At 41.1% G+C, this 25,625-nt stretch overlaps 1 protein-coding gene across 3 annotated transcripts; it reads right to left on the reverse strand.

The window, feature by feature from the left end:
• On the reverse strand, window positions 1-23,823 carry LOC100499618 (aryl hydrocarbon receptor nuclear translocator-like protein 1). Of its 3 annotated transcripts, XM_036980725.1 has the most exons (19): window positions 23,713-23,823; window positions 15,394-15,477; window positions 11,558-11,626; window positions 11,268-11,412; window positions 10,876-10,896; window positions 8,331-8,393; window positions 8,022-8,179; window positions 7,792-7,871; window positions 7,585-7,677; window positions 6,866-6,983; window positions 6,177-6,326; window positions 5,760-6,006; window positions 3,130-3,236; window positions 2,729-2,879; window positions 2,235-2,311; window positions 1,955-2,063; window positions 1,678-1,771; window positions 1,391-1,484; window positions 1-1,289 (listed from the first exon to the last, which is right to left on the reverse strand). In XM_036980725.1, the coding sequence occupies exons 3-19, from the start codon at window positions 11,568-11,570 to the stop codon at window positions 1,132-1,134; spliced, it is 1,878 nt and encodes a 625-aa protein (XP_036836620.1). In that variant the 5' UTR covers window positions 11,571-11,626; window positions 15,394-15,477; window positions 23,713-23,823; the 3' UTR covers window positions 1-1,131. The 3 variants fall into 3 exon arrangements, with proteins under 3 accessions (XP_036836620.1, XP_036836622.1, XP_036836621.1); XM_036980727.1 differs by lacking the exon at window positions 10,876-10,896; XM_036980726.1 differs by lacking the exons at window positions 15,394-15,477; window positions 23,713-23,823 and adding an exon at window positions 13,292-13,490.
• Between the last annotated feature and the right edge of the window lie 1,802 nt (window positions 23,824-25,625).

Genomic DNA, 25,625 nt, shown 5'->3' on the forward strand with positions numbered 1-25,625 from the left:
TACGTTGTATGGTGTTTTTATTCCTATCATTGTGCTTATTATCCATTAATATCACTTGAGTTGAAAGAGGTTACTTTCACCTTATCCCTCTACATAGAACCCCTATACTTTTAAACTGAAAGTTCAAAAAGTAGCCTAATACATGTGCAATACCTAGCCTGCAATTGTGGTTTGAGTTGACCTGATTTCAGATCAGGAGGAAAGTTTTCCTTTTATGGGTCATTTGGATAGTCTGCCTGTTGCTAGGGAACAACTGTTTCCCGGGGGTCAGTAGTAAAGCACATCCTGTGTGTGGGTGAATGCCTCTGGCAGTGAGGTGGTCCAGGAAGGTGAGTGGGTGATGAGAAATGGTGTACCCCCATAATATGCAAACATCACAAGTAGTGTGGACAATACCAACCAGTCTCCTAGCAACTCGGGCAGAGGAACTAGTCTGTGATTTGTCACATTTCATCTATTGTTGGCAAGCAAATGGATTACTCACTATTCCCACACAACATATTGTAGCAAAGTACCTTGGATTTCTGCATTGTAGCAACAATGTAAAATCCCGTCAGCTGATTTAGCAGCGATACTGTATGCCACTGGATGGTAACTTGATACAGACCGCCCTGTTTTGTATTTTTGAAAATGGAAATAAGCAATAGAGGAAGTTTTCTTTTTTAAATAATTCACTACTGATACAATACACTTTTACATATTTAGATAAAATTAGAATAAACAAGTATGATACAATTTTCTTTAGAAATATTGACATGTTTTTTTGTAGTGTAAAAACACAAAAAACAATGCCATTATAAAAGAGCTGGGTTCAATGCCTGTGAGGATGAATGGACATAGAAAAACCCGGATAACTGGTACAATAATACTACAGGGGTAATGAGGCAGTTTCACTTTTCCCCAACCGCACTGAGGTGGACTGTACATCATGGCCGATCCCAGGCCTAGTATTCCTTCCTTTTCAGGGCCCGCCTGCATTCAGCCTTACTGTGAGGCTACAGTCACATTAGCCCTGTTGATATGGCTCTCTGGTACTGGTCACAAACTGACACAATGTGAATACTGTAACACCCAGCCCTTACTCTACCATGTTCAGCCCATTTAGGAGGCCTTGCCTAAGCCTGACAGTCCTCACAGTGGCCAGGGTAAGTCACTGAAGTCCACTGGGCCTCCCAACCCTGCGTCTGCCTCCAGAAGGCTCATGATCACAGCCATGGCTGCCTCGTCATTACTCGGGCTGCTGGAGCCTGGCTCATCCATGATGTCAATGCCAATGTGAGAGTTATCGCCTAAACAGGGTAAGGACAGGGGTTAAATATCTAAGATTTTATGTGGATAGTTTCATTAACTGTAATCAAGATTAGATTTCATAGCGGGGGAAAATGCATACTTAGATTGGAGTTATTGGAGTACGGATAGCCTACGGAGTCTGGTCCCGGTATCAGCCCTGCTGAGGGATGTTCTGGGGTTCCACTGTTCTGTATCTGTGAGAGAATTGACATTCAGGAATCACCATTGCATCCTGAAGTATGAGCCACCAACAGACACTAAAAATATCCACCAGATGTACTCATTACTGACTTCACATGGATGAGCAGTGGAGTGATTAGCAGACTTCCTCCCAGTTGGGAGTGGTTGAAGTGGAGGAGAATGGGAAAGACAGGTCGGAGCTCTTACCTTCTTTCCCCCTGGGGACGACATGTCTGGGGGTGGAGTGCTGGTGAAGTTATGAGGACTGGAGCCACAGCTGGAGGGCGAGGAGCCTCTTATCCTGGAAGAGTAAAGGAAACACAGGGTAAAAACAGCAGGACACAGCCCCATACAGTTTCAGTCACACACTGAAACACTCATTATTCACTGGGGGTCGATGACCATGGTATGGTTATGACCATACAGACATGCCAATTTACGTTTGACAAGACAATCATAACACAATCCACATGGTTCCTCTCACCTCTGGATCTCCATCACCTCTTCTGCGATTATCCGGCCGATCTTTCCCGCCCCTGCCCTTGTGCCGCCGGGGATGCCAGGCACGGTCTGAAGGGCCCGCTTGCCGGTTCCTGCAACCAACAAACGCAAAAGCTCAGTCACATTTTGGAAAAATCAAACAATTACTTAGTCACAGTCATGCCAGGCACAAAGAAAATGTATGTCAACTCATCAAAGTACAGTCACGCTTCATCCAAGCGGGTGAACTGCTGTGTGAGAGCACAGCAGGAGGGCAAGCTTACCGTCTGTGAGTACACTATCCATGCTCTGGGGGGAGGCGGCGAGCTGAGGATAGATGCCATCAGATCCTTCAGGCACACTGAGACAGAGAAAGGGAGAGAGAAGAGTGAGCGTCATCACTGAGCATGCTCGTGACTTCACACCTCATTGGGCAGCTTATTAACATCTATTGCATAGATAGCCCAACAGCTCTAGAAAGACACAGTAATAAATATGCAAGAGTTCCAATAATACATGTTTTGTTTTCTGAGGCAAGCCAGACAGCTATATGAGTTGGACATTGATTTCATGTTGAAACAATAGTGGTGGTGATAAAACAACTTTGACACAGTAGGTATTGTAAATGTAATCAGCTGTTTGAAATCTTACATTCATTATCCAACTTTATTAGGATATGACCCTAATATAATGAATACAGTGTTATATTATGCATTGACTAGTTAAATGAGGAAGTGGAAGAAAGTCCTAGCCGAAACAGATGTGTGTAGCTACTTACCAGACAACAGTGTTGGTGGAGACAATGTACTCCACCTCTTTGGTCCAAGGGTTCATAAAACTGAACCAGCGACTCCTCAGCGTGATAAAGGAGCCGTCTTTTATTTTGAACTTGTAGCAGTTTGTATTGATCTTCTCCCTCATCTGGAGCACTGAGAACAGAGGTGGCAGCCAGGTGGTGAGCTCAATAAGGCATGATATCTGCACACTTGGCCTCTGTGACATGCCAAATGGTAGCCTGCCAGGTTCTATATTAATTCATATCAGGGTCTACTCGCTATGTGACAGGCTTAGCGCAATACATTTTATATGACAAAATGACCAGACAAAATTATTCACGTAGGCCTGAGACTCTTTGCTCTTTGGTGTTATATTGGTGTCCTTGTTCAATATGGTACATACCTTGTCTATGACATTCCGCAAGGTGCCCTATGTCATCTTGATGAAAGTATTCATAAAACGATGTACCCAACAACTCTTGGGGTAGATAAGCCAAAATGGCAGTGGCCCTACAAAAGAGAACAGTATTAAGCACAAGTCCTGACTATCAATGCAGGCCAGTGTTATTTAGGACATTTTTAAGGTAAGTCTAGACCATATCTTTTTTTATTGTATACAAATAAAATAATATTATCCTCCCTGCTTTGCATGTTTGATCATAATCAATGCCATGACAATCCAGGGCTGGGCGGTATACCCTATTTGACTATATACCGGTATTGATGTACGGACCGGTTTCAGTTTTTACTTTAACTTCTATAACGGTATTTCAATGTTTGGTTTGTTAAATGTAATACGCAACTCTGGCGGGTGTAATGTCTGTTTTTATAGTTTACTCCGTTTGCTTCTTGAGTCATGCTGCTAACCACGCCAAGCCCTGCCCCGTCACTCAAGAAGAGAGCAATTGCTCGACCATAGAGTCACAAGAACTTTCTTGCCGTTCACTCTGCAAGGTCAGATGGATGCAACACTGTTGGTGACATGCTACTTTCCACGAGCGTTCTATAATTACTCTATTCGTTTGTGTATCTTACTGTCTGCAAACTACTGTTTGCTAGTTTGTCTTCTCTTAGCAAGGTGTTGCTCAAATCATTTGTGTTAGCCGTTAATGATTATCGATAGTTAGCTTGCTAGCTAAATGTACTAAGAGTCAGAGCAAACGTATCTAGTTAACTGTTAATGATTATCGATAGTTAGCTGGCTAGCTAGCTAAATGTACTAAGAGTCAGAGCAAACGTATCTAGTTAGCTAACACTGCCTGGTACTTGTGCCGGTGTAAGCCAAGAAAAGCATGTTGTGCAACGGTATCTTATCAGAGGAATAGGCAAAGCATGAATATGTTGCTTCTTCTTCTATGATATAATGGCGGTCCGCAAACAAACGTTAAAGGTGTATGCCCTCACCTACTATGCTAGAGTGTGTGGTCAATCACGGTTTACAACATTAGCTCCACATTTCTAAATCCTCCTACCTAACTCAGTACTTCTGAGAAAATATAAAAGAGCCCTACTAAATTCTAATAGACCTTCCCCCATCCCCAAAATCCCTTCCAAACCGCATCCAACCTCAATGGCCTTACACTTCAATCTTTCCCTCTCTTCAACTCTTTTGGCTAACTGGTCTACAATTTCATTCCCTTCCACACCGGAGTTGAACTACTACAACCAGTCTCTCAATTCTCCATAATAACATTAATACCTCCAATAGTAGGTCACTCCTATTACATTTGCCAGATGATATACAGACAGGAAATCTGAGCATACTATAATTCTAACAGGTTGTACGCCAACTGTTAAACTGAGTATACTGACAGTTTAGTCATTTACATATCTGCACATTAAATTCAGGAACGTAAACGCCTGCTCCTGTGCGCCCACTATCTGGGTCCTTGGATCCACCTGTGAAAAGCGGTAAAAATGCATAAAAACTTCTACCAATGTAATTGTGAACCAGTTTCCCTATATCCTTGACTTCTGACCAATCATTCCTTTTTTCTACCAAGGTCAGATCAACAACAGGCTCTGGGAGAAACCATGGAGAAACATCCCCTATCACCACAGAAGAGCCAACCTCCAACTCACTCAAACCACTAATCAGCAAGCTTTCCAAATGCCCAACCAAAACCGCTGCCTTGTCTACTAGTATATTCCCAACAGTCATCTAGAACAGTAGCAGTGGGATGGTAAAGAATATGTTGGCTAGCATGAAAACATGTCATGTAACACCTAATTAGAGTCACCTGTGATGAAAACTTTGGTACCCTATCGATAATTCCTCACTGTTGTCATGTCAAACAACAATGTATTCAAGGTGCTGCCCACTATATACCAACTATAGAATTAGAATAATCATTATATTTCCATGATTTCAATGGTTCAATTAGCTAGGCTTAGATATGCTGCGTGGCACAGTGTGGAAATGATAATACAAGTGCAGGAAAAGCAGAAATGGATGAAAATGCTGAAAATCACTTTTGTTTGGATTGAACAGTAAAAAGGGATAAAGCCCATTTGAAATCACTTATAATTTATGCGTTGCCACCCTAGGGTTATTACTCAAAACATTTAGAACTTTCATTTTTCAAAAACATAACATACTGTCAAATACAGTTAAAAAAAATAATAATATTGTGATATGATATTTTGTCCATATTGCCCAGCCCTATGACAATCACATAACCCTGTAACATTATCTAGAAATTCCCATTGTACCAAACAGTATTAGTGGCGTGGTGAGGTTATGGGATTGTTTTGTCAGGGGGCAGTGGAGTATTTGTTGTCAACATATCTACTCTGAATCCTGTCTGCCCTCTCGGCCTCCATTACACCTCGATCTGGAACATTTTGCTGATGCTATATTTGGACATTGACAAAAACCTCACTCACACATAAGCTGTCACTCTGCAGTAAATCCAGCTCTGGACTACCCACGAGGTCCAGCCAGGTGTCAGAACATCACTGTGCAGGGGCCAACTGGCACATCCTTTGCTACATGTTTGTATGTCTGCCTGCGTGCCATAAAACATCTCTCACCTCTGATCAACAAAGACAAACTTCCCGTCGATGGCATGACGAGAGACATACTCAGTGGGTTTGACACGGATCTCATTGTCCATTGGCTGCGGGACAATGTGGGGATGCAGCTGTCCAATGGCCACCAGGCAACTGAGGTTGCAGCCCTCGTTGTCTGGTTCATTGTCATCATCTAGACCCATCTTGGTGGGTGGCCAGCTCTTCAGGTAGCCAGTACTGTGTATTGTGCAGAAGCTCTTACGGTCAGCTGCGGATACAGTGGTTGGATCATCATCAACTAGCTCTACTCTGGAGCTATCACTGACATCAATGAGTAAGTAGTATATTGGTATGAAACCAAATGAACTGTTAACTAAAATGAATCATAGGAGATTAAAAAACACCCTTACGTAAGGAAAAGACAGGAGGCTAAAGTACCTTTCTTCTTGGAGCAGGTGGATGGGAAGTCCTTGTCCTCCATTTTGATGAGGGGCCGATTGCACTTCATCCTGCAGAAGAAAGATCGCCTGGCTCCAGAGCAAAGTCTGGATGGGCCGGGGGTGATGTCTGTCTTTACTGGAAGGCCAGCTGAGGACAAGACACAAAATAGCATTTAGCCTATGCTGCAACGACAGGAACAGTATCACCCATGATCCTTTATAAATATATACTGTATCAAGTCGTACTCTGGCAAATAAAGCTACAATACATATATTTTTGCTATTACAAAAAAATAGCTGAATTTACAGAAATTGTTTGACTGTTTATATTTACCCTAAACCCAGCGTGTCTTGATGTAAAAATAGCAGTACCCTACATTTAGCTACTGGCATTTAAATTGGCTGAATTTACATAAAGGGTTTGACTGTTTATATTTACCCTAAACCCAGCATGTCTTGATGTAAAAATAGCACTACCCTACATTTAGCTTCGTACATTTAAATAATGAGGAACACACAGTACAGGGGGATACATTGAGTGTCACTGTGCTAGCTATGTAGGGGACAGCGGGCGGTTGATTACAGTCTGCTTTACTACTCTATCAGACACGGTGTCCCTGATTTCCTTGTTCTCCACCCCCTGGGCACTTAGAGAAAGGCTGGTAACTAGAGGCCAGGGTGCATTACTTTTGGAATCGATGAGGCGCTCCCGTGGCGCCGTGTCCGACGAGGACAGCTGCTCCTTGACTTTGGCAATGTCTTTAGGATGCAGGTAATCAAACAGGCTCTGACCAATCAGGTCATTCTGCACAGAGAGGGAGAGAGTGCCGTAAGATAAGACCACGTTACATAAATGAGGCCCATAAAAAATAACTAACACCCTTGCCTTTTGTGAACTAACACTTGTACTTGACTTTTTCTGACTAGCACAGACTGCTGATAGCTACTTTATTGTGGAAAAATGTACTGACTGATATGTAGTTGTCTTAGTGCATTCATCTTAAGATAAGTAACTAACTGTAAATCACTCTGGATTAGAGTGTCTGCTAAACGACTAAAATGTAAACGTCTGTAAAGTAAATGTCTCTAAAATGTAAACGTCTGTAAAGTAAATGTCTCTAAAAATGTAAACGTCTGTAAAGTAAATGTCTCTAAAATGTAAACGTCTGTAAAGTAAATGTCTCTAAAATGTAAACGTCTGTAAAGTAAATGTCTCTAAAATGTAAACGTCTGTAAAGTAAATGTCTCTAAAATGTAAACGTCTGTAAAGTAATACCAGGTCTACAATCATCAAAACGAATGAATAAATGTTATATTCATGCCATCAGGGTAGCTTATGAGGGTAAAAATGACTACAGTATCACAATTTAATGGAAAAAAACTGCAACATATTGGAAAGGACGTACTTGGCTGTAGTTTAGGATTTTGTAGACTGACTCGGAAACAAACAGTATCTTCCCTCGATCGCAGCCAACAACAAACAGAAAACCATCAGATGCCTGTGGAGAGGGAGAGACAAGAGAGAGAAAGAGAAATACTGAGTCACACATGCATACTTATTGTGAAATGCACTCTGAGGACACCATACAGTCTATGGAGGTAAGGACACCCACCCTCAGTATTAAGTGCTTCAGTTCGTCGTCTGACAGGAAGGCTGGTTTGTAGTTAGCTTCAGTGTAGGGGTTAGCGGCACCTGTGAGTCAGAAAAGGCTAATATGTAAGACAACTGAATCAATATGCCATTTGTATTTCTCTGATGTACTTTATTGATCAGCTGCATGGTGGTGGTTGTCATCACTGTACTGTTCTGGCAGCAGTCCTATTAAAATCCTTCTCGTCTCACCTCTTAAGGTCTTCATGTGCTGGACAGCCATGCGCAGGACTGTTAGTTTGTCCAGTTTACGGGACATAGCGTTGCATGTAGGCACTAGTGCGGCCAGCTCGTCTATGAAGCTGTTCATCTTGTCCCTGCGTCTCTTCTCAATCTGACTGTGGGCCTCTCTACCATCCAAACAATACAAAGAGCATTTAACACAGACAAACAAATCAACACATCCATAGTCTGCCTGTATTTACAGAAACATGACTAACCTCTAAATTTTATTCCATCGATTTTTATGTCATCCTATGGGATATAGAAACATTTGGTTACCTGGCATTTTTAATCCGGCCTTGATGATCACCAAGTCTATCATTGTCTGTGTCCATGCTATCCCTTTGAGGAGGAGCAATAACATTAGTACAAAGAAATATAGTAAAACAATTATTTTACAACAAATATTAAATAATGATGTTACAGTATGCAATGTAATTATGAATAAAGCAAATTACTAAAGTGAGAAGTCATTTGAAATTTGTATAATTAAAAAAAACACGGAGAGCCTTTACTTGACATGAAACATCAACATTACTAATGCAAGCCATTCAAATATTTTCTTACCATCTTTGGTATAATCTATATGAATAGTTATTAGAAATGTTCCTACAAAATTATGAACCTGGTTTCTTTGAGACCTTTCTTAGTGTAGATTCAGGTGAAATACCTTGTGCCTCTGATATTGTTCACAGCTGAACTCCTACTCTGTCATCCCACTCAGCCTTACTGTCCTTTCACAAACAAAAAATTAAGCCATGACATTTTTTATTTAACCTTTATTTAACTAGGCAAGTCAGTTAAGAACAAATTATTTTTTACAATGGCTGCCTAGGAACAGTGGGTTAACTGCCTTGTTCAGGGGCAAAACAACAGATTTTTACTGTGTCAGCTTAGGGATTTGATCTATCAACACTCTAACCACTAGGCTACCTGCCACCCCTAGAATGGTGGCACATATCCTGTGCCACTTCAAGACTTCAACAGCCTCAAATAAAGGTTATTTCAAATATGATTGGCTCTACAAAATTGACCCAAAGGTATTCAAACAGAGTTGTTGTCTTAAGTCTCACTAAGTGAAGTAAAAACAAATCTGTGCCTTTAGTGAATGAGCTACAGACAACAATATAATGTACCATCCATCATACATCAAATCAGGGTGCCCTCTCTATTAAATTAAGGCCTGATCAAACTAAATACCAGCAAATACATTTTTTAACACAACTGTAATACTTTCTTGGTGCTTCAAGATTGTTACTGCAGCACCCGTTCATGCTTTGATGTTTATCCTAATTCTAGCTATTCAAATCTACACTATAGCCTGACTGGCTCTCCCATATTCACAGCGATCCATAGTGTACATACTAACTGACCAGTCACTCTCAGGGTACTGATCACCATAGCTCATTCCTTTTGATTGACCTAAATTAGGGATGAGGAATACACATAAACTGCGGAATACGTCCGCAGTTTGCGGACGACACTACAGTGGTAGGCTTGATTACCAACAACGACGAGACGGCCTACAGGGAGGAGGTGAGGGCCCTCGGAGTGTGGTGTCAGGAAAATAACCTCACACTCAACGTCAACAAAATTAAGGAGATGATTGTGGACTTCAGGAAACAGCAGAGGGAACACCCCCCTATCCACATCGATGGAACAGTAGTGGAGAGGGTAGCAAGTTTTAAGTTCCTCGGCATACACATCACAGACAAACTGAATTGGTCCACTCACACAGACAGCATTGTGAAGAAGGCGCAGCAGCGCCTCTTCAACCTCAGGAGGCTGAAGAAATTCGGCTTGTCACCAAAAGCACTCACAAACTTCTACAGATGCACAATCGAGAGCATCCTGGCGGGCTGTATCACCGCCTGGTACGGCAACTGCTCCGCCCTCAACCGTAAGGCTCTCCAGAGGGTAGTGAGGTCTGCAAACTACCTGCCCTCCAGGACACCTACACCACCCGATGTCACAGGAAGGCCATAAAGATCATCAAGGACATCAACCACCCGAGCCACTGCCTGTTCACCCCGCTATCATCCAGAAGGCGAGGTCAGTACAGGTGCATCAAAGCTGGGACCGAGAGACTGAAAAACAGCTTCTATCTCAAGGCCATCAGACTGTTAAACAGCCACCACTAACATTGAGTGGCTGCTGCCAACACACTGACACTGACTCAACTCCAGCCACTTTAATAATGGGAATTGATGGGAAATGATGTAAATATATCACTAGCCACTTTAAACAATGCTACCTTATATAATGTTACTTACCCTACATTATTCATCTCATATGCATATGTATATACTGTACTCTATATCATCGACTGTATCCTCATGTAATACATGTATCACTAGCCACTTTAACTATGCCACTTTGTTTACATACTCATCTCATATGTATATACTGTACTCGATACCATCTACTGTATCTTGCCTATGCTGCTCTGTACCATCACTCATTCATATATCCTTATGTACATATTCTTTATCCCCTTACACTGTGTACAAGACAGTAGTTTTGGAATTGTTAGTTAGATTACTTGTTATTACTGCATTGTCGGAACTAGAAGCACAAGCATTTCGCTACACTCGCATTAACATCTGCTAACCATGTGTATGTGACAAATAAAATTGGATTTGATTTGCTTTTTAGTGTCTAACCTCTAATTCTAGGGGTAAATGCTAGAACAGTTTGTATAGTTTGATCAAAGAAGAAGCCAATCCTGACCAAACAAGGATCACACAGGGCCAACTAATCAGACACGGGATTGGCTCCTTTACTACAATGTACTTTAACATTCATAATTTGATTTGATACTTACTCAAAAGAAAATCCATCAATTCTGTGAAAGCAAGGAAGTTTGTATATTACAATTCAAATGAAGTATACGGATTATTCTGATCTAATCTAAATCAAGGTTACGCTACCATTTGTTCCTAATTGGTTGTTCATTTCTAGGTAGGTAGTTATCTTGTCAACTTTAAGTGGAAACCTTTGACACACAGTAAGAAAATATTTCTATATAGTTAATCAAAAAGCTGCCATGCAAACATACACATCTGTCAGAAAATGGCATAAATGACAAACAGAAAAATGTGATCTCACTAAACCAGAACTAACGTGACATTAATATAATAAAGATGATTGGCACATGTACTATCTTCAGGTGGCAAGTAGGACAAAGTCTATAAGCAGTTTTGAAGTCAGGCTTACTGGTAGTCTGTGGTGCTGCTTTTTCTCTTGCGTGTGTAGTCCATGCCGGGTGTGCCGATCGAGCTGATTAGATCAGTGGAGCCGGGAGACATGAACTCGTTCATCGTGGAGGAAATGTCCATTCTTTGGTCTGCCATTAGATCATCTATAGAGAGAAAACACACTGATTTCAGCACTTATTATTATCCATAAGACACAACAAAAAGGTCAGTTGACGTGAAAGCGACTTCTATGAAAGAACACAAGATATTCAAATCTCAATTCCTAAACAAAGATGGTGTGACACTCACCACAAATATTCATAAGGCCGGTTATCCTCAAAACATCTCACTCCGTTTCTTTCCAGCAGTGACCCAGATCTGAAAGGCAAGTCAGTGAAGAGTCAGACATCCTCTTTATATACAAGGCATGAGGAAAAAACAGCAGCATCATATAACAAAGCCCTCTGAACCTGAGCAGCTGCCGTATGACCTGAACGTGGTGCTGATGTATACCGTAGATGGCCCATTCAGTAAAGGGGATGTAAGAGGACCGATTGATTTCTCTATGGTCTTACATAAGGTGAAAGCTATAGCAGAATCTCAAGCCTCTCTCTCTCTCCCTTAGGCAACAATCAAGATAATCTTTGAGAAGAATCATTCACTTGACCTCCAGCTAAAATGAACAAGAAGAATGATATAATTTATTTAGTTGTCAATGAAAACCTTGGATTACTAAAAATGGATGGAATAGTGTTCATAACATAATGCAGCATATGTTACATAAACCAAGGTGTCAGTCAGAGACATGATTTAGTGAGATTAGTCCTTAATATAAAGGCTAATTCAGATAAAACAATGCCAATGTTACAGAGGAAGACAGATTGTCAGGAGGGATCACATTTCATAAAAAACCCATATCTGCATTGATCACTGTTTATGTAATCCAACCAGTATGGCCTTTTATAATATTTAATATGGCCTTTTCCTAACCTCACTTAGATAGATTAAATTAGTCTCCTCTGCTAACCCATCATTTAGCGCTCCTGGTAGTTTCCCACGCAACGTCCTCAGATTACAAAACATTGTAATCCTGGTCAATTTGCCTCGATAGATGAGAAAGTCCATTTAAACCAATTAAAATATTATTTTTTTGTCATCCTAGGGTCATCCACTACTTATAAAACCTATTTTCAACCTTTATTATTCAGAACAATAAAATACTATCAAATACTGCCATACCGTTAAAAGAAATTGACTATTTTGGTCATATCACCTAGCATGTTTCCTAGGCTTTGTAAATAACCTATTAACAATGCTACTAGCACTTCCAGGTTTACAGTAAATGTAATCCGGGACACTCAAATTAGTATTATATGTTACGTTAGGTATGGATACATAAAACAGATGGTTACTTAAGGTAAAAACAAAAGTATATCGCGAACATCTAGCAACCCAATGGCTGCGAGTTCGAATCTCATCACGGTCAATTTGAGCTAATTTTCAACTACTTACTACTGTTTAGCTACTTTGCAACTAGTTAGTATGTTAGCTAACCCTTCCTCTAACCTTAACCATTTAACCTAACTCCTAAATGTAACCCTAACTTTAACCCTAACCCCTAGCCTAGCTAAAGTTAGCCACCTTGCTAGAATATGTAACATATCATGCGTTTTGCAAATTCGTAACATAGAGTAACAACCCTGGGTTTATTAGCGCGGAAATCGACTCTGCCGCACGAGCATGCTTTTGCAGCAAAGACGATAGCGCGTTGGGCTAGAAGGTCGAGGTTTCGAGTCCTGCTCCCTGCTGTTTCATTACAATATTGTATTGTTGTTTTGCAAATTCGTAACATATTGTACATTTCGCAAATTTGTAAAATATAATACAAAATTGTAATTCGTAACATATCATACGAATGAGTGATGGACATCCATAAATTAATACATACCATATGAAACTTAACATTTCATACTAAATGGAGTATCTCGGGTTTACATACAGAATAATTACGAAATGCTCCCAGACCAGGTTGCACAAAAATACCTTAAAAAGCACAGCTACCTCAGGTCACTGAGGCTTGTCCTGCTCCTGTAATCAGACCAGAACTAATGCTCTGCTCTACTGTGCCTGAAAGTCTTTTCCTTGTAATTAGATTCTCCACTGACCTATTTTTCCCCAGCTCTTTTTCCCTATCCGTTTGATGTGACAGTTTCAGAGTTTAATTACATCGAACCAAACCATCATTACACCCCATAATTTCTTGCCTGCAGCAAGGAACTTTGTTATTGTCACCGTCTCCATAGACAACTACACTACAACCTGACCCTTCACTCTGGTATATGTCACAACAGACATCCGAACTGACCATGTAATCCACCGGGCAAAGAGGACTTGCTATACCATTCATCATCAATGTTTTTTTTTTACATGTTTTTTTGTAAGCTGAATAAAACAGTACTTCTGAGAATAAGCCTTTTTGTAAATGTTCATTTTGTCACCTAAACCAAAGGAAGGTTAAAAGACCTACACTGAGTGTACAAAACATTAAGAACACCTGCTCTTTCCATGACATTAACTTACCAGGTGAAAGCTATGATTGATTGTCACTTGTTAATTCCACTTCAAATCAGTGTAGATGAAGGGGAGGAGACAGGTTAAAGAAGGATTTTTAAGCCTTGAGACAATTGAGACATGGATTGTGTATGTGTGCCATTCAGAGGGTGAATGGGCAAGACAGAAAATGTAAGTGCCTTTGAACAGGGTATGGTAGTAGGTGCCAGTAGGTGGTGTCAACACAGGCCAGCATCCCGGTGGAACGCTTTCGACACCTTGTAGAGTCCATGCCCTAACAAACTGAGGCTGTTCTGAGGGAAGGGGGGGGTGCAACTCAATATTAGGAAGGTGTTCAGAATGTTTGGTATGCTCAGTGTATACTCAAACACAAAATCTCTCACTCGTACTGACTAAAAAAGGAGAAAAAGGAAACCCTGCGTTAAAGTCAGCTTAGCTAGTTGTGACAAATCTCTGGTTTCCCGGATACAATGGTGCAGGAGCCTCTTGAATGGTTGCCAATTAGGGAACTTTTCCAACTACACATAACCCACTGATAGCATGCAGGTCACACCTCTCCTCACGCCACCACTCCACTGCTCATCAGTCTAATGAAAATACTTTTGTATCATTTTACCATCTCCATGGCATTCACATATTCAGTAACACTCAACACCATCCATGTTACAACACTAGAAGATCACTAAGGTGGATTCTGATAATTTCTAATGTTTTAATGCACATGACCTCTGTGGTATCTAAGAGTCAAAAAGGTATATGTTTAAGCTGTGCGGAAACAAAAACCTTGATCAGATGAGAAGAAGCAGGGAAGAAGCAGAACCAGGAAGCAGTAACAGGGTCAGGGTGAACATAGTGTGTCAGCTCAGCTGGATACGCATGGTTAGCTTACACAGCACTTTGATACTGTCTGCCGTGCAAGAATTTCTCCCTTTCATAATGTTCTTAATGCTATGTCACTGTTGCGTTCCTATTTAAGCCACTCCCCTGACGTGATCCCATCGTTCTGTCACGTTCAGATGAAACAGAGTGTTCTGTGCACTCAGCAGCATCATCATAGCGCTGTAAGGCTGTCTGTAATTCCCTTCTATTGTGTGCCGTCCTGGAAAGCTCAGGCTTGGCTCCTGTAATGACATGGCCTATGTTCGCTATGTAAGTCAAGCTGTCCGTTTCTCAGTAGGCTCCTATACTCAGAACAGAGCATTCTAAGAGCCAGTCTAGAAAGATAGACAGGAGACGTTAACACTTTGGTGGAATAGATGGTTAGAAGACATGTTAAAAAAAAGCAGAAATAAGACTCAAGTTAATAAGATGCAAGATAACAATATTGATGAAACACAGATAGCTGTGAGAAAACCACCCTCACACATGACTGTGCTTATGTATGACTGACTGACTGTGCTCATAACTTACTTCATCCCTAACTGTTCTCCCCGCCAACTGCTCATGTGGTCATTTTGAAGTGAAATAGCAAGAAGCTGTGCGTCACAAATGTCAATGGTGATTCACTTCAAACGAAGGTCATGAACTCCTTTCAGAGTGGCTGTCAATTCTTATGAAATCACACAGAACCATGCCTGGATGGGTGGTGCAGGAAGTGGACTGGCCTCCTTATGTCAGAGCTGGGCTTTTTCTAACAGATGCACCGACCAGCACAGTACCTGGAGAGGGATCAGATAGGACAAGAGGTCAGGTCACAGCGTAAAACACACTGGCCAGCTGGGAGTGGAGACTCATCTAGGCCTATGATGTAAGAACGAGTGGTACTCTGAATAAGTGGCTTGTTCAGAAAGCTCAGATGGCCGACAGATGGGAGGTGATCTGGAGATAGTGTGAGTAGAGGAGATGGCTACAGATTCTCCTCTATGCCAAGCCCCAACAGGATAGTATTAGCAATGGGATCGCAATCACTGCCATGCTAAATCTCATGCCTATAAGACTAATCATACTGCAGTAGTTCTCCACAAAGTACAACAATTCGAACGCCACACAGTATACTATGGACAACAGACAGCCCAGTCCCTGATGTGATTCCTGTAATTAGGAACAGAACAGCTAGGCCTATATATGTTTATTTTTCCCAGACTATCATGGCTCTATGGGGAGATGTATACAAAAGAGATCACTTCTCAATCCTTTTAGCATGTGCTCTTATGGCTCCACACACACCCCCCTTATTTATAGGTCAGTGAGACACATGCACACTTCTCCGCACCATAAACAGAACAACTTTCTGTTTCGACTTTTAACCTTCTTGCTCATATCATCATTGGAGTACAAGGATAACAGCAATGCCTTCTTTTGATTTGGAATGTTTACACCTATAGCTGCACTCAGCTACTCTCATAAACAACTCCAGAGGAAAATATCAAGCATGTCAGCAGAATGGACAAAACACATGCACAACTCAAAGGGAATGAGACCATTTTGGGTAAAAAAATAAATAAAAAATCAGCAACAGAGATTAACAAGTATTGTGCGTGCCTAAGGGAAAGGGCAAAGGAGACAGCTGGACAACCATTCACAATAGCGTAACAAAACATTTCTGACCGGTCAGCTCTAGGCTTAGGTGGCAGCTTTTGCTCTACCCAGCCTACTACGCTTGTGTCATCCTTTGACTTTGTGAATTATTATTATTTCTGTGGAACGGCCGTTAAGACACTAACAGCTTACAGACGGTAGACAATTAAGGTCACAGTTATGAAAACTTAGGACACTAAAGAGGCCTTTCTACTGACTCTGAAAAACACCAAAAGAAAGATGCCCAGGGTCCCTGTTCATCTGCGTGAATGTGCCTTAGGCATGCTGCAAGGAGGCATGAGGACTGCAGATGTGGCCAGGGCAATAAATTGCTATGTCCGCACTGTGAGACGCCTAAGACAGCGCTACAGGAAGACAGGACGGACGCAGTGGCAGACCACGTGCAACAACACCTGCACAGGATCGGTACATCCAAACACCTGCGGGACAGGTACAGGATGGCAACAACAACAGCCCGAGTTACACCAGGAACACACAATCCCTCCATCAGTGCTCAGACTGTCCGCAATAGGCTGAGAGAGGCTGGACTGAGGGATTGTAGGCCTGTTGTAAGGCAGGTCCTCACCAGACATCACCGGCAACAACGTCGCCTATGGGCACAAACCCACCGTTGCTGGACCAGACAGGACTGGCAAAAAGTGCTCTTCATTGACAAGTCACGGTTTTGTCTCACCAGGGGAGATGGTCGGATTTGCATTTATCGCAGAAGTAATGAGCATTACACCGAGGCCTGTACTCTAGAGTGGGATCAATTTGGAGGTGGAGGGTCCGTCATTGTCTGGGGCGGTGTGTCACAGCATCATCGGACTGAGCTTGTTGTCATTGCAGGCAATCTCAATGCTGTGTCATGACCCTCCAGCATGACAATGCCACCAGCCATACTGCTCGTTCTGTGCGTGATTTCCTGCAAGACAGGAATGTCAGTGTTCTGCCATGGCCAGTGAAGAGCCCGGATCTCAATCCCATTGAGCACGTCTGGGACCTCGGAGGTTGAGGGCTTGGGCAATTCCCCCGGACACATTATTCAATTTATGTTAGTCACATGTCTGTGGAACTTGTTCAGTTTATGTCTCAGTTGTTGAATCATGTTACAGGCTGACTACACCGCTCACGTCGCGTGCGCGAGCGTTGCAAAATAAGTGTAGAAATCGATATTATTCAATTATTGCAGCCAGACTGCTTGCACGCGCCAACGAGCGTCTGCATTACCAAGGGCTAAAATAGAAGTCAGTTCTATTTGTGACGCAGATCGCGCTGCAAGTCCTGCCTCTCCCATCTCCTCATTGGTTTATAGAAGCAGGTACCCACGTGCCATCTCCTCATTGGTTATACCCACGTGGGTGACTGAAAGACGAACAAGGTCAGTGGTGGTAATGCACCTAATTTATGAAAGTTGCCAATCGCAATATAAAGTCAAGAGAGGAAAAAGCCTGGAAGGAAGAGAGATGACTAGAAACGATTTGGTTGACCATTTTATTTTAGATTAATTGGCGGAGAAGAGGACCTTGTGCATGTCAGGTAAAATAACAACTCAATGTTTATATCCCAGGACAAATTAGCTAGCAACAGCAATCTAGCTAAATACGACAAATTAGCTAGCAAGTGCAAGCTAACTAGTTAATGCCTATCCCCAAATTAATATAATTGGTTCAGAGTTTCTTTTGAAATGTTAACTTGTGTGTTGTGATCGCGTACGATGGCGGTTTGGGTTCCGTGTTATGTTCATACAAACATTTACACATAAGCTTGCTGAAAATAAACGCAGTTGACAGCGAGAGGATATTTCTTTTTTTGCTTCATAGTTCATAAGTACACATATATATATATATATATATATATATATATATATATATATATATATATATATATATATATATATATACGGTGCCTTGCGAAAGTATTCGGCCCCCTTGAACTTTGCGACCTTTTGCCACATTTCAGAAGTTCACATACACTCAATTAGTATTTGGTTGCATTGCCTTTAAATTGTTTAACTTGGGTCAAACGTTTCGGGTAGTCTTCCACAAGCTTCCCACAATAAGTTGGGTGAATTTTGGTCCATTCCTCCTGACAAAGCCGGTGTAACTTAGTCAGGTTTGTAGGCCTCCATGCTCGCACACACTTTTTCAGTTCTGCCAACAAATGTTCTATAGGATTGAGGTCAGGGCTTTGTGATGGCCACTCCAATACCTTGACTTTGTTGTCCATAACTTCTTATGGCTGGGGGCAGTATTGAGTAGCTTGGATGAATAAGGTGCCCGGAGTAAACTGCCTGCTACTCAGGCCCAGTTGCTAATATATGCATATTATTAGTAGATTTGGATAGAAAACTGTTTTCTAAAACTGTTTGAATGATGTTTGTGAGTATGACAGAACTCATATGGCAGGCAAAAACCTGAGAAAAAAATCAAACCAGGAAGTGGGAAATCTAAGGTTTGTAGTTTTTCAACTCATTGCCAATCTATACAGTATACAGTGTCTATGGGGTCATATTGCACTTCCTACGGCTTCCACTAGATGTCAACAGTCTTTAGAACCTTGTTTGATGCTTCTACTGTGAAGGAGGGGGGAATGGGAGCTGAATGAGTCAGTGGTCTGGCAGAGTGGCATGAGCTGGTCACGCGCATTCACGTGAGAGTTAGCTTGCGTTCCATTGCATTTCTGAAGTCAAAGGAATTCTCCGGTTGGAACATCATTGAAGATGTATGATAAAAACATCCTAAAGATTGATTCTATACCTCGTTTGATATGTTTCTACGAACTCTAATATAACTTTTTGAACTTTTCGTCTGAACTTTTGCCTGAACTTGCCTGTGCCTCGTGAGTTTAGATTTGTTTACCAAACGAGCTAACAAAAGGAGGTATTTGGACATAAATGATGGACTTTATCCAACAAAACAAACATTTATTGTGGAACTGGGATTCCTGGGAATGCATTCTGATGAAGATCATCAAAGCTAAGTGAATATTTATAATGCTATTTCTGACCTCTGTTGACTCCACAACATTGCGGGTATCTGTATGGCTTGTTTTGTTGTCTGTTTTCAGTAAAGTTTTTTTAAATCTGACACAGCGATTGCATTAAGGAGAAGTGGTGAACTAACATAATCGTTTGGTGTGCTTTCGCTGTAAAGCCTTTTTGAAATCGGACACTGTGGTGAGATGAACAACAAGTTTATCTTTAAAATGGGGTAAAATACTTGTATGTTTGAGGAATTTTAATTATGAGATTTCTGTTGTTTGAATTTGGCGCCCTGCACTTTCACTGGCTGTTGTCATATTGATCCCGGAGATTTCAGTAATAAGAAGTTTTTAAGCCATTTTGCCACAATTTTGGAAGAACACTTGGAGTCGGCAGGTAGCCTAGTGGTTAGAGCACTGGACTAATAACCGAAATGGTTGCAAAATCGAATCTTCAAGCTGATAAGGTAAAAATCTGTTGTTCTCGCCTCTGAACAAGGCAGTTAACCCACTGTTCCTAGGCCATTGTTGAAAATAAGAATTTGTTCTTAACTGACTTGCCTAGTTAAATAAAAATTGTCCATTTGGAACCAAGCTTTAACTTCCGTACTGATGTCTTGAGATGTTGCTTCAATATTCCCACATAATTTTCCTTCGTCATGAGGCCATCTATTTTGTGAAGTGCTCCAGTCCTTCCTGCAGTAAAGCACACCCACAACATGATGCTGCCACCCCCGTTCTTTATGGTCGGGATGGTGTTCTTCAGCTTGCAAGCCTCCCCCTTTTTCCTCCAAACATAACAATGGTCATTATGGCCAAACAGTTCACTTTTTGTTTCATCAGACCAGAGGACATTTCTCCAAAAAGTATGATCTTTGTCCCCATGTGCAGTTGCAAACCGTAGTCTGGCTTTTTTATGGTGGTTTTGGAGCAGTGGCTTCTTCCTTGCTGGGGGGCTATTCAGGTTATGTCGATATAAGTCTCGTTTTACTGTGGATATCGATACTTTTGTACCGGTTTCCTCCAGCATTTTCACAAGGTCCTTTGCCGTTGTTCTGGGATTGATTTGCACTTTTCTCACCAAAGTCCATTAATCTCTAGTAGACAGAACGTGCCTCCTTGCTGAGTGGTATGGCGGCTGAGTGGTCCCATGGTGTTTATACTTGCGTACTATTGTTTGTACAGATGAATGTGGTACCTTCAGGCATTTGGAAATTGCTCCCAAGGATGAACCAGACTTGTGGAGGTCTATAGTTTTAGTTCTGAGGTCTTGGCTGATTTCTTTTGGTTTTCCCATGATGTCAAGCAAAGAGACACTGAGTTTGAAAATAGACCTTGAACTACATCCACAGGTACACCTCCAATTGACAAAAAAATGATGTCAATTAGCCTATCAGAAGCTTCTAAAGCCATGACATAATTTCCTGGAATTTTCCAAGCTGTTTAAAGGCTTAAAGGCACAGTCAACTTAGCGTATGTAAACTTCTGACCCACAGGAATTGTGATACTGTGAATTACAAATGAAAGAATCTGTCTGTAAACAATTGTGGAAAAATGACCTGTGTCATGCACAAAGTAGATGCCCTAACCAACTTGCCAAAACTATAGTTACTTAAACAAGAAATTTGTGGAGTGGTTTTAATGACTCCAACCTAAGTGTATGTAAACTTCTGACTTCAACTGTAGTAACTGTTGGCTGCTTTTCCTGCACTCTGCGGTCCAACTCATCCCAAACCATCTCAATTGGGTTGAGGACGGGTGATTGTGGAGGCCAAGTCATCTGATGCAGCACTCCATTACTCTCATTCTTGGTCAAATAGCCCTTACACAGCCTGGAGGTGTGTAAGGTCTATTTGGCCCAAGCAAGTATCTTCTTATTATTGGTGTCCTTTAGTATTGGTGTCCTTTAGTAGTGGTTTCTTTGTAGAAAATCGACCATGAAGGCCATTTTCTTCTGAAAAGTTGAAGTTGAGATGTGTCTGGTACTTGAACTCTGTGAAGAATTTATTTGGGCTGCAATCTGAGATGCAGTTAGCTAATGAACTTATCCTCTGCAGCAGAGGTAACTCTGGGTCTTCCTTTTTCCTGTGGCAGTCCTCATGAGAGCCAGTTTCATCATAGCGCTTGATGGTTTTTGCGACTGCACTTGAAGAAACTTTCAAAGTTCTTGAAATTTTCTGGATTGACTGACCTTCATATCTTAAAGTAATGATGGACAGTCGTTTCAATTTGCTTATTTGAGCTGTTCTTGCCATAACATGGACTTGGTATTTTACCAAATAGGGCTATCTTCTGTATACCAACCCTACCTTGTCACAACACAACTGATTGGCACAAACGCATTAAGAAGGAAAGAAATTCCACAAATTCACTTTTAACAAGGCACGCCTGTTAATTGAATGCATTCCAGGTGACTATCTCATGAAGACGGTTGAGATAATGCCAAGAGTGTGCAAAGCTGTCATCAAGGCAGGATGGCTCAACAGCAAATTTGCAGAAAGAGCAGGATATGCCGAGGGAGAAGAAAGGAGAAATGTTTTTATGCTTAGAAAACTTGGGGGGCCAAATAAAAAACCCTGTGGGCCACCAGTCGAGGAACCTTGACCTCAAGTAGTCCACATCATACAAGGTCTTTAGACTCCATTGAATAGAAATTCAAGGTCAGATTTCTCCTTTCTTCTCCCTCGGCATATCCTGCTCTTTCTGCAAATTTGCTGTTGGCTTCAAGCATGTTGTACAATATTCCTGACTGACAAAAAGCAGCTTGAATTTCTTAGCATGTTCTTTGAGAGCTACTGTAGGCTCAGAGAAACCTCAGTGAAAACACTGAGAGGAGCATCATACTGGCAGGGCAGGCAGATATGGTCAGGTTATGGTCATATACACTGTAGGAGTGTGTTCAAATTCGATGCCTTGTTTGCTTTTCAATCCCCCCCTTGAAACCTAAAATTGGCTTTGGGTTGAGGGCAACATGAAGAAAGAAAGACCGAGAGACTTCAGAATAGAAGTGAAAAATCAAGGAGTATGTAATTTTGGGTACCCAACATAAAAGCTACTGCGAGTTGCACAGCTCCAGTGGAAACAACCAAGCACCACACATAATGCAACGTGTTGCAACTCGCTAAGGTAAAGGATGATTACCAACATTTGATTAAGTAGCCAATAGAATCCACTTTTCCTGTGTTAATATGCAGTACCGACAGGTAAATATTTCCTAAAACAAAAACAAGACCTGTCTTATAGCCTACTACTGTCCATCAAGGAGTTAGTAAAGACAACGCAATCACAATTGAATTTTCTCTGACCCCAATGACCTCTATTTACCTTCATGGCATATTATGTCAAATGAAAACAATGTAGCATCATCTATGTTATTACTGTCACATTACTGATACACTTGTTGACTTTTTCAGGAATAGCTGTTTCATATTTTAAGAATAGCATGAAGAGTAATGTCCTTCTAAAAGTGAGCATTGGAATGTGCATTCCCTGGACATGGTGTACTGTAGCCATTTATTCGCCAGGAATAGACAGCATATTGAGACTCTTTTTATAAATAGCTTGCCCAATTTATACAGATTTTTTACCGTTTTTAAATTTTTTTTACAGCAGTCTGCAATTAATGGTGTACTTTTATGAGCAGAGGGATTTGCTCAAATTATAACAAAATAGTATTTGTTTTCACTAACATTGGAGCTTGGAAGAAATACTCGGCTATTATTAGACTATTCTGCACTAGGATGTGTCGAGCATATAGGCCTATTGACAACGGTAAATAATGAAACATAATCGGTTACAAACGGCAAGAAATCTGTCAGTGACTGTCACATTGATTTGATATATTCTGAAACAGAACAGAATCCAGTGCAGTATGTTTTCATTACATTGTATCAATATCAGCCCAACATCCGCATTGCATTGCTCATATAGAGGAGAAACATTGTTGCTGTTAATTAAAGGATGACTATACAGGCCTATAAAAGGCAAATGATTGTAACAGGTAATCAACCGCCCGTCACTAGTTGTTTTATGCAACACAGCTATGACCTCGTTTAATCCGAGCCGTGGTAGGGAAGTTCAGGCAAATCACGCAATGTACAAATAGACAAAAATAGCCTCCCAATCAAATAAAATGACATACGGTCATACCAGATGTGTAAATTAGGTTAGACACCTACAAATCGCATTTTTCTCCCGGCATTACATGCCACTGTGTGCCTTTAAAAGTTACACTGTAAACCGAGGACTGCACCTCCTCGGGAATGGCTTTAGACAGCCAATTGAAACCATAATACGAGTAAAGAAATGCACACAGTATACCAAATTCACAATGTTGAATAAAGGAAACATGATATAGTGTTTTTGCATAATATATAACAAAGTATGTGACTTACGTGTGGAAAGGTAGCACATGTGTACTGAGGCGGATTGGAACGACAATAGGCAAGAGGAATACACTGACCTACTTTCTTCCTCCTGTGATGATCGTTGCACCACTAACCCAGTTTATGAACCAATTGGGTGCTTTCGAGATCAAGGCATTGAGCTTCTAGCAAATAGAATAACTCGGTGCATTTATGGACCAATGAACATGGGGAAGACAATATAGGCTATATCCAATGAAATTACATGAAGCATCAAAGGAAGCTACAGAATAACGCAACGACTCAGCCAATGGCAAAGTAGAATACAGTCAGCAGGAATATATATTGTATCACAACACATGTGGGCAGTAAACTCGAATCTTTGTGCTGGACTCATCTGTGGAACTCTTGTAATGGACCAAGTCAATAATGTGTGTTACAATGCATAGATGTGTAGCCTATTTATCTCAGGAAGATAAAACATTCAGTGTGGAATGTAGGATAAACGCATAGCAAACCATTAACACAAACAGTATGTCTTTGACATTTTATTAGAAATAGTTACAGTATTTACCTAATCATTACTGTTCTATTTCTTTAGGAATAACTTGATATACTACTATGTAACAATCTTGTGAGTATGTAATTATTCAGAAATAATATGTTTGTGTATTCTTGGAAAACATAATTACAATGCACCAAAGCATTGTAATTCAATGTTGTTACAATGTATAGTTACAAAAATGTGTAGTTACAAAGCAAATATCAACCAAAAATAACTAACTATCTAATCTAATAAAGAACCATCACTGCCTGTGTCTAAGTCAAATATGTTGCCATACCAACAGCCATATGAGCCACAAACAGTACATTCTTACCACATCTAAGTCTAATACAAGTACATACGAGACAAATATCTTCAGATGAAATATGGAAAGTCAATGTTACCAAAAACAGAGAAACAATGGATATTCAAAGATCTGGCATGGTTTTATAACATGTTGATGAGTGGGGGTTCTTAACTTTAGGGCTATTTCGTGCTTCCACCACAGATGGGCAGCAGAGTATAACGTATAGATGTGAAGAGGGCGGCCAGTTGTAATTTGACATTTACATACATATATGGCTGGCTACAGTATGTCTCCTTAAACAACTATGCAATTTGCATATATAGGCTATTCAAATGCAATAGAGATGTTTCATGTTCCCTTGGGATGGTTTCAGATGCATTGTAATATGACGTTTTCTGAGGCTTGCTGAGATTTCTGTTAAAGAAAAGTATTCATACTCTATTTTAATTTACATAATAGGGGATTGTGTTAGGCAGATCTCAGGTAATACAGTAGACTTCTTATATGGTAATCCCCAAATATGTCTCCATTTCAGACAGACTGGATCAGAATTAGCCTGACTATTGGAGATGGGCAGGTCAGTGGTACTTGTGAAATTGTTAATAAATGGCAGATTTGGTTTGGCATTTCCACTGACATCCACAGATTCTCCTTTTGATCTCTGCACTGTGGAATATGATGACATATTAAGTTGCACCTGGTGATCAGTTCAAAGTGTATCAGCTGCTTGGAAAAGGTGCTTGTGTCCCAGCTTGACTTGACGTCTGCTGCATCACTGAAGCATTTATTTTCATTCGCCCCATGTGAACCCTGTCCCTGCATACCCCTCGGCTCTCTCCCTGCCACACAAAGGGGGAAGGCATCTTGTCATCTCCTGCCCATAAGCGAAGCAGCTACAAAAGCTCTTCGCAAACAGAGCCTTGCTGTTATCACCCAACCTGCAGCTGCCACCCAGCCACATATTCAGCAAAACATGAGCAAAAAGAAGAGATTGTGAAGGGCTTTATTCAGGCTGCCATTGCAATGAGGGCATGAAAGCCCCTGTTCCCCTGCCCCGCGGTAAAGGGGACTTGCTGATCCCTCAGTTGCTGT

The sequence above is a fragment of the Oncorhynchus mykiss genome, chromosome 6 (genome assembly GCF_013265735.2).
Source record: "Oncorhynchus mykiss isolate Arlee chromosome 6, USDA_OmykA_1.1, whole genome shotgun sequence".
Classification (NCBI taxonomy): Eukaryota; Metazoa; Chordata; class Actinopteri; order Salmoniformes; family Salmonidae; genus Oncorhynchus; species Oncorhynchus mykiss.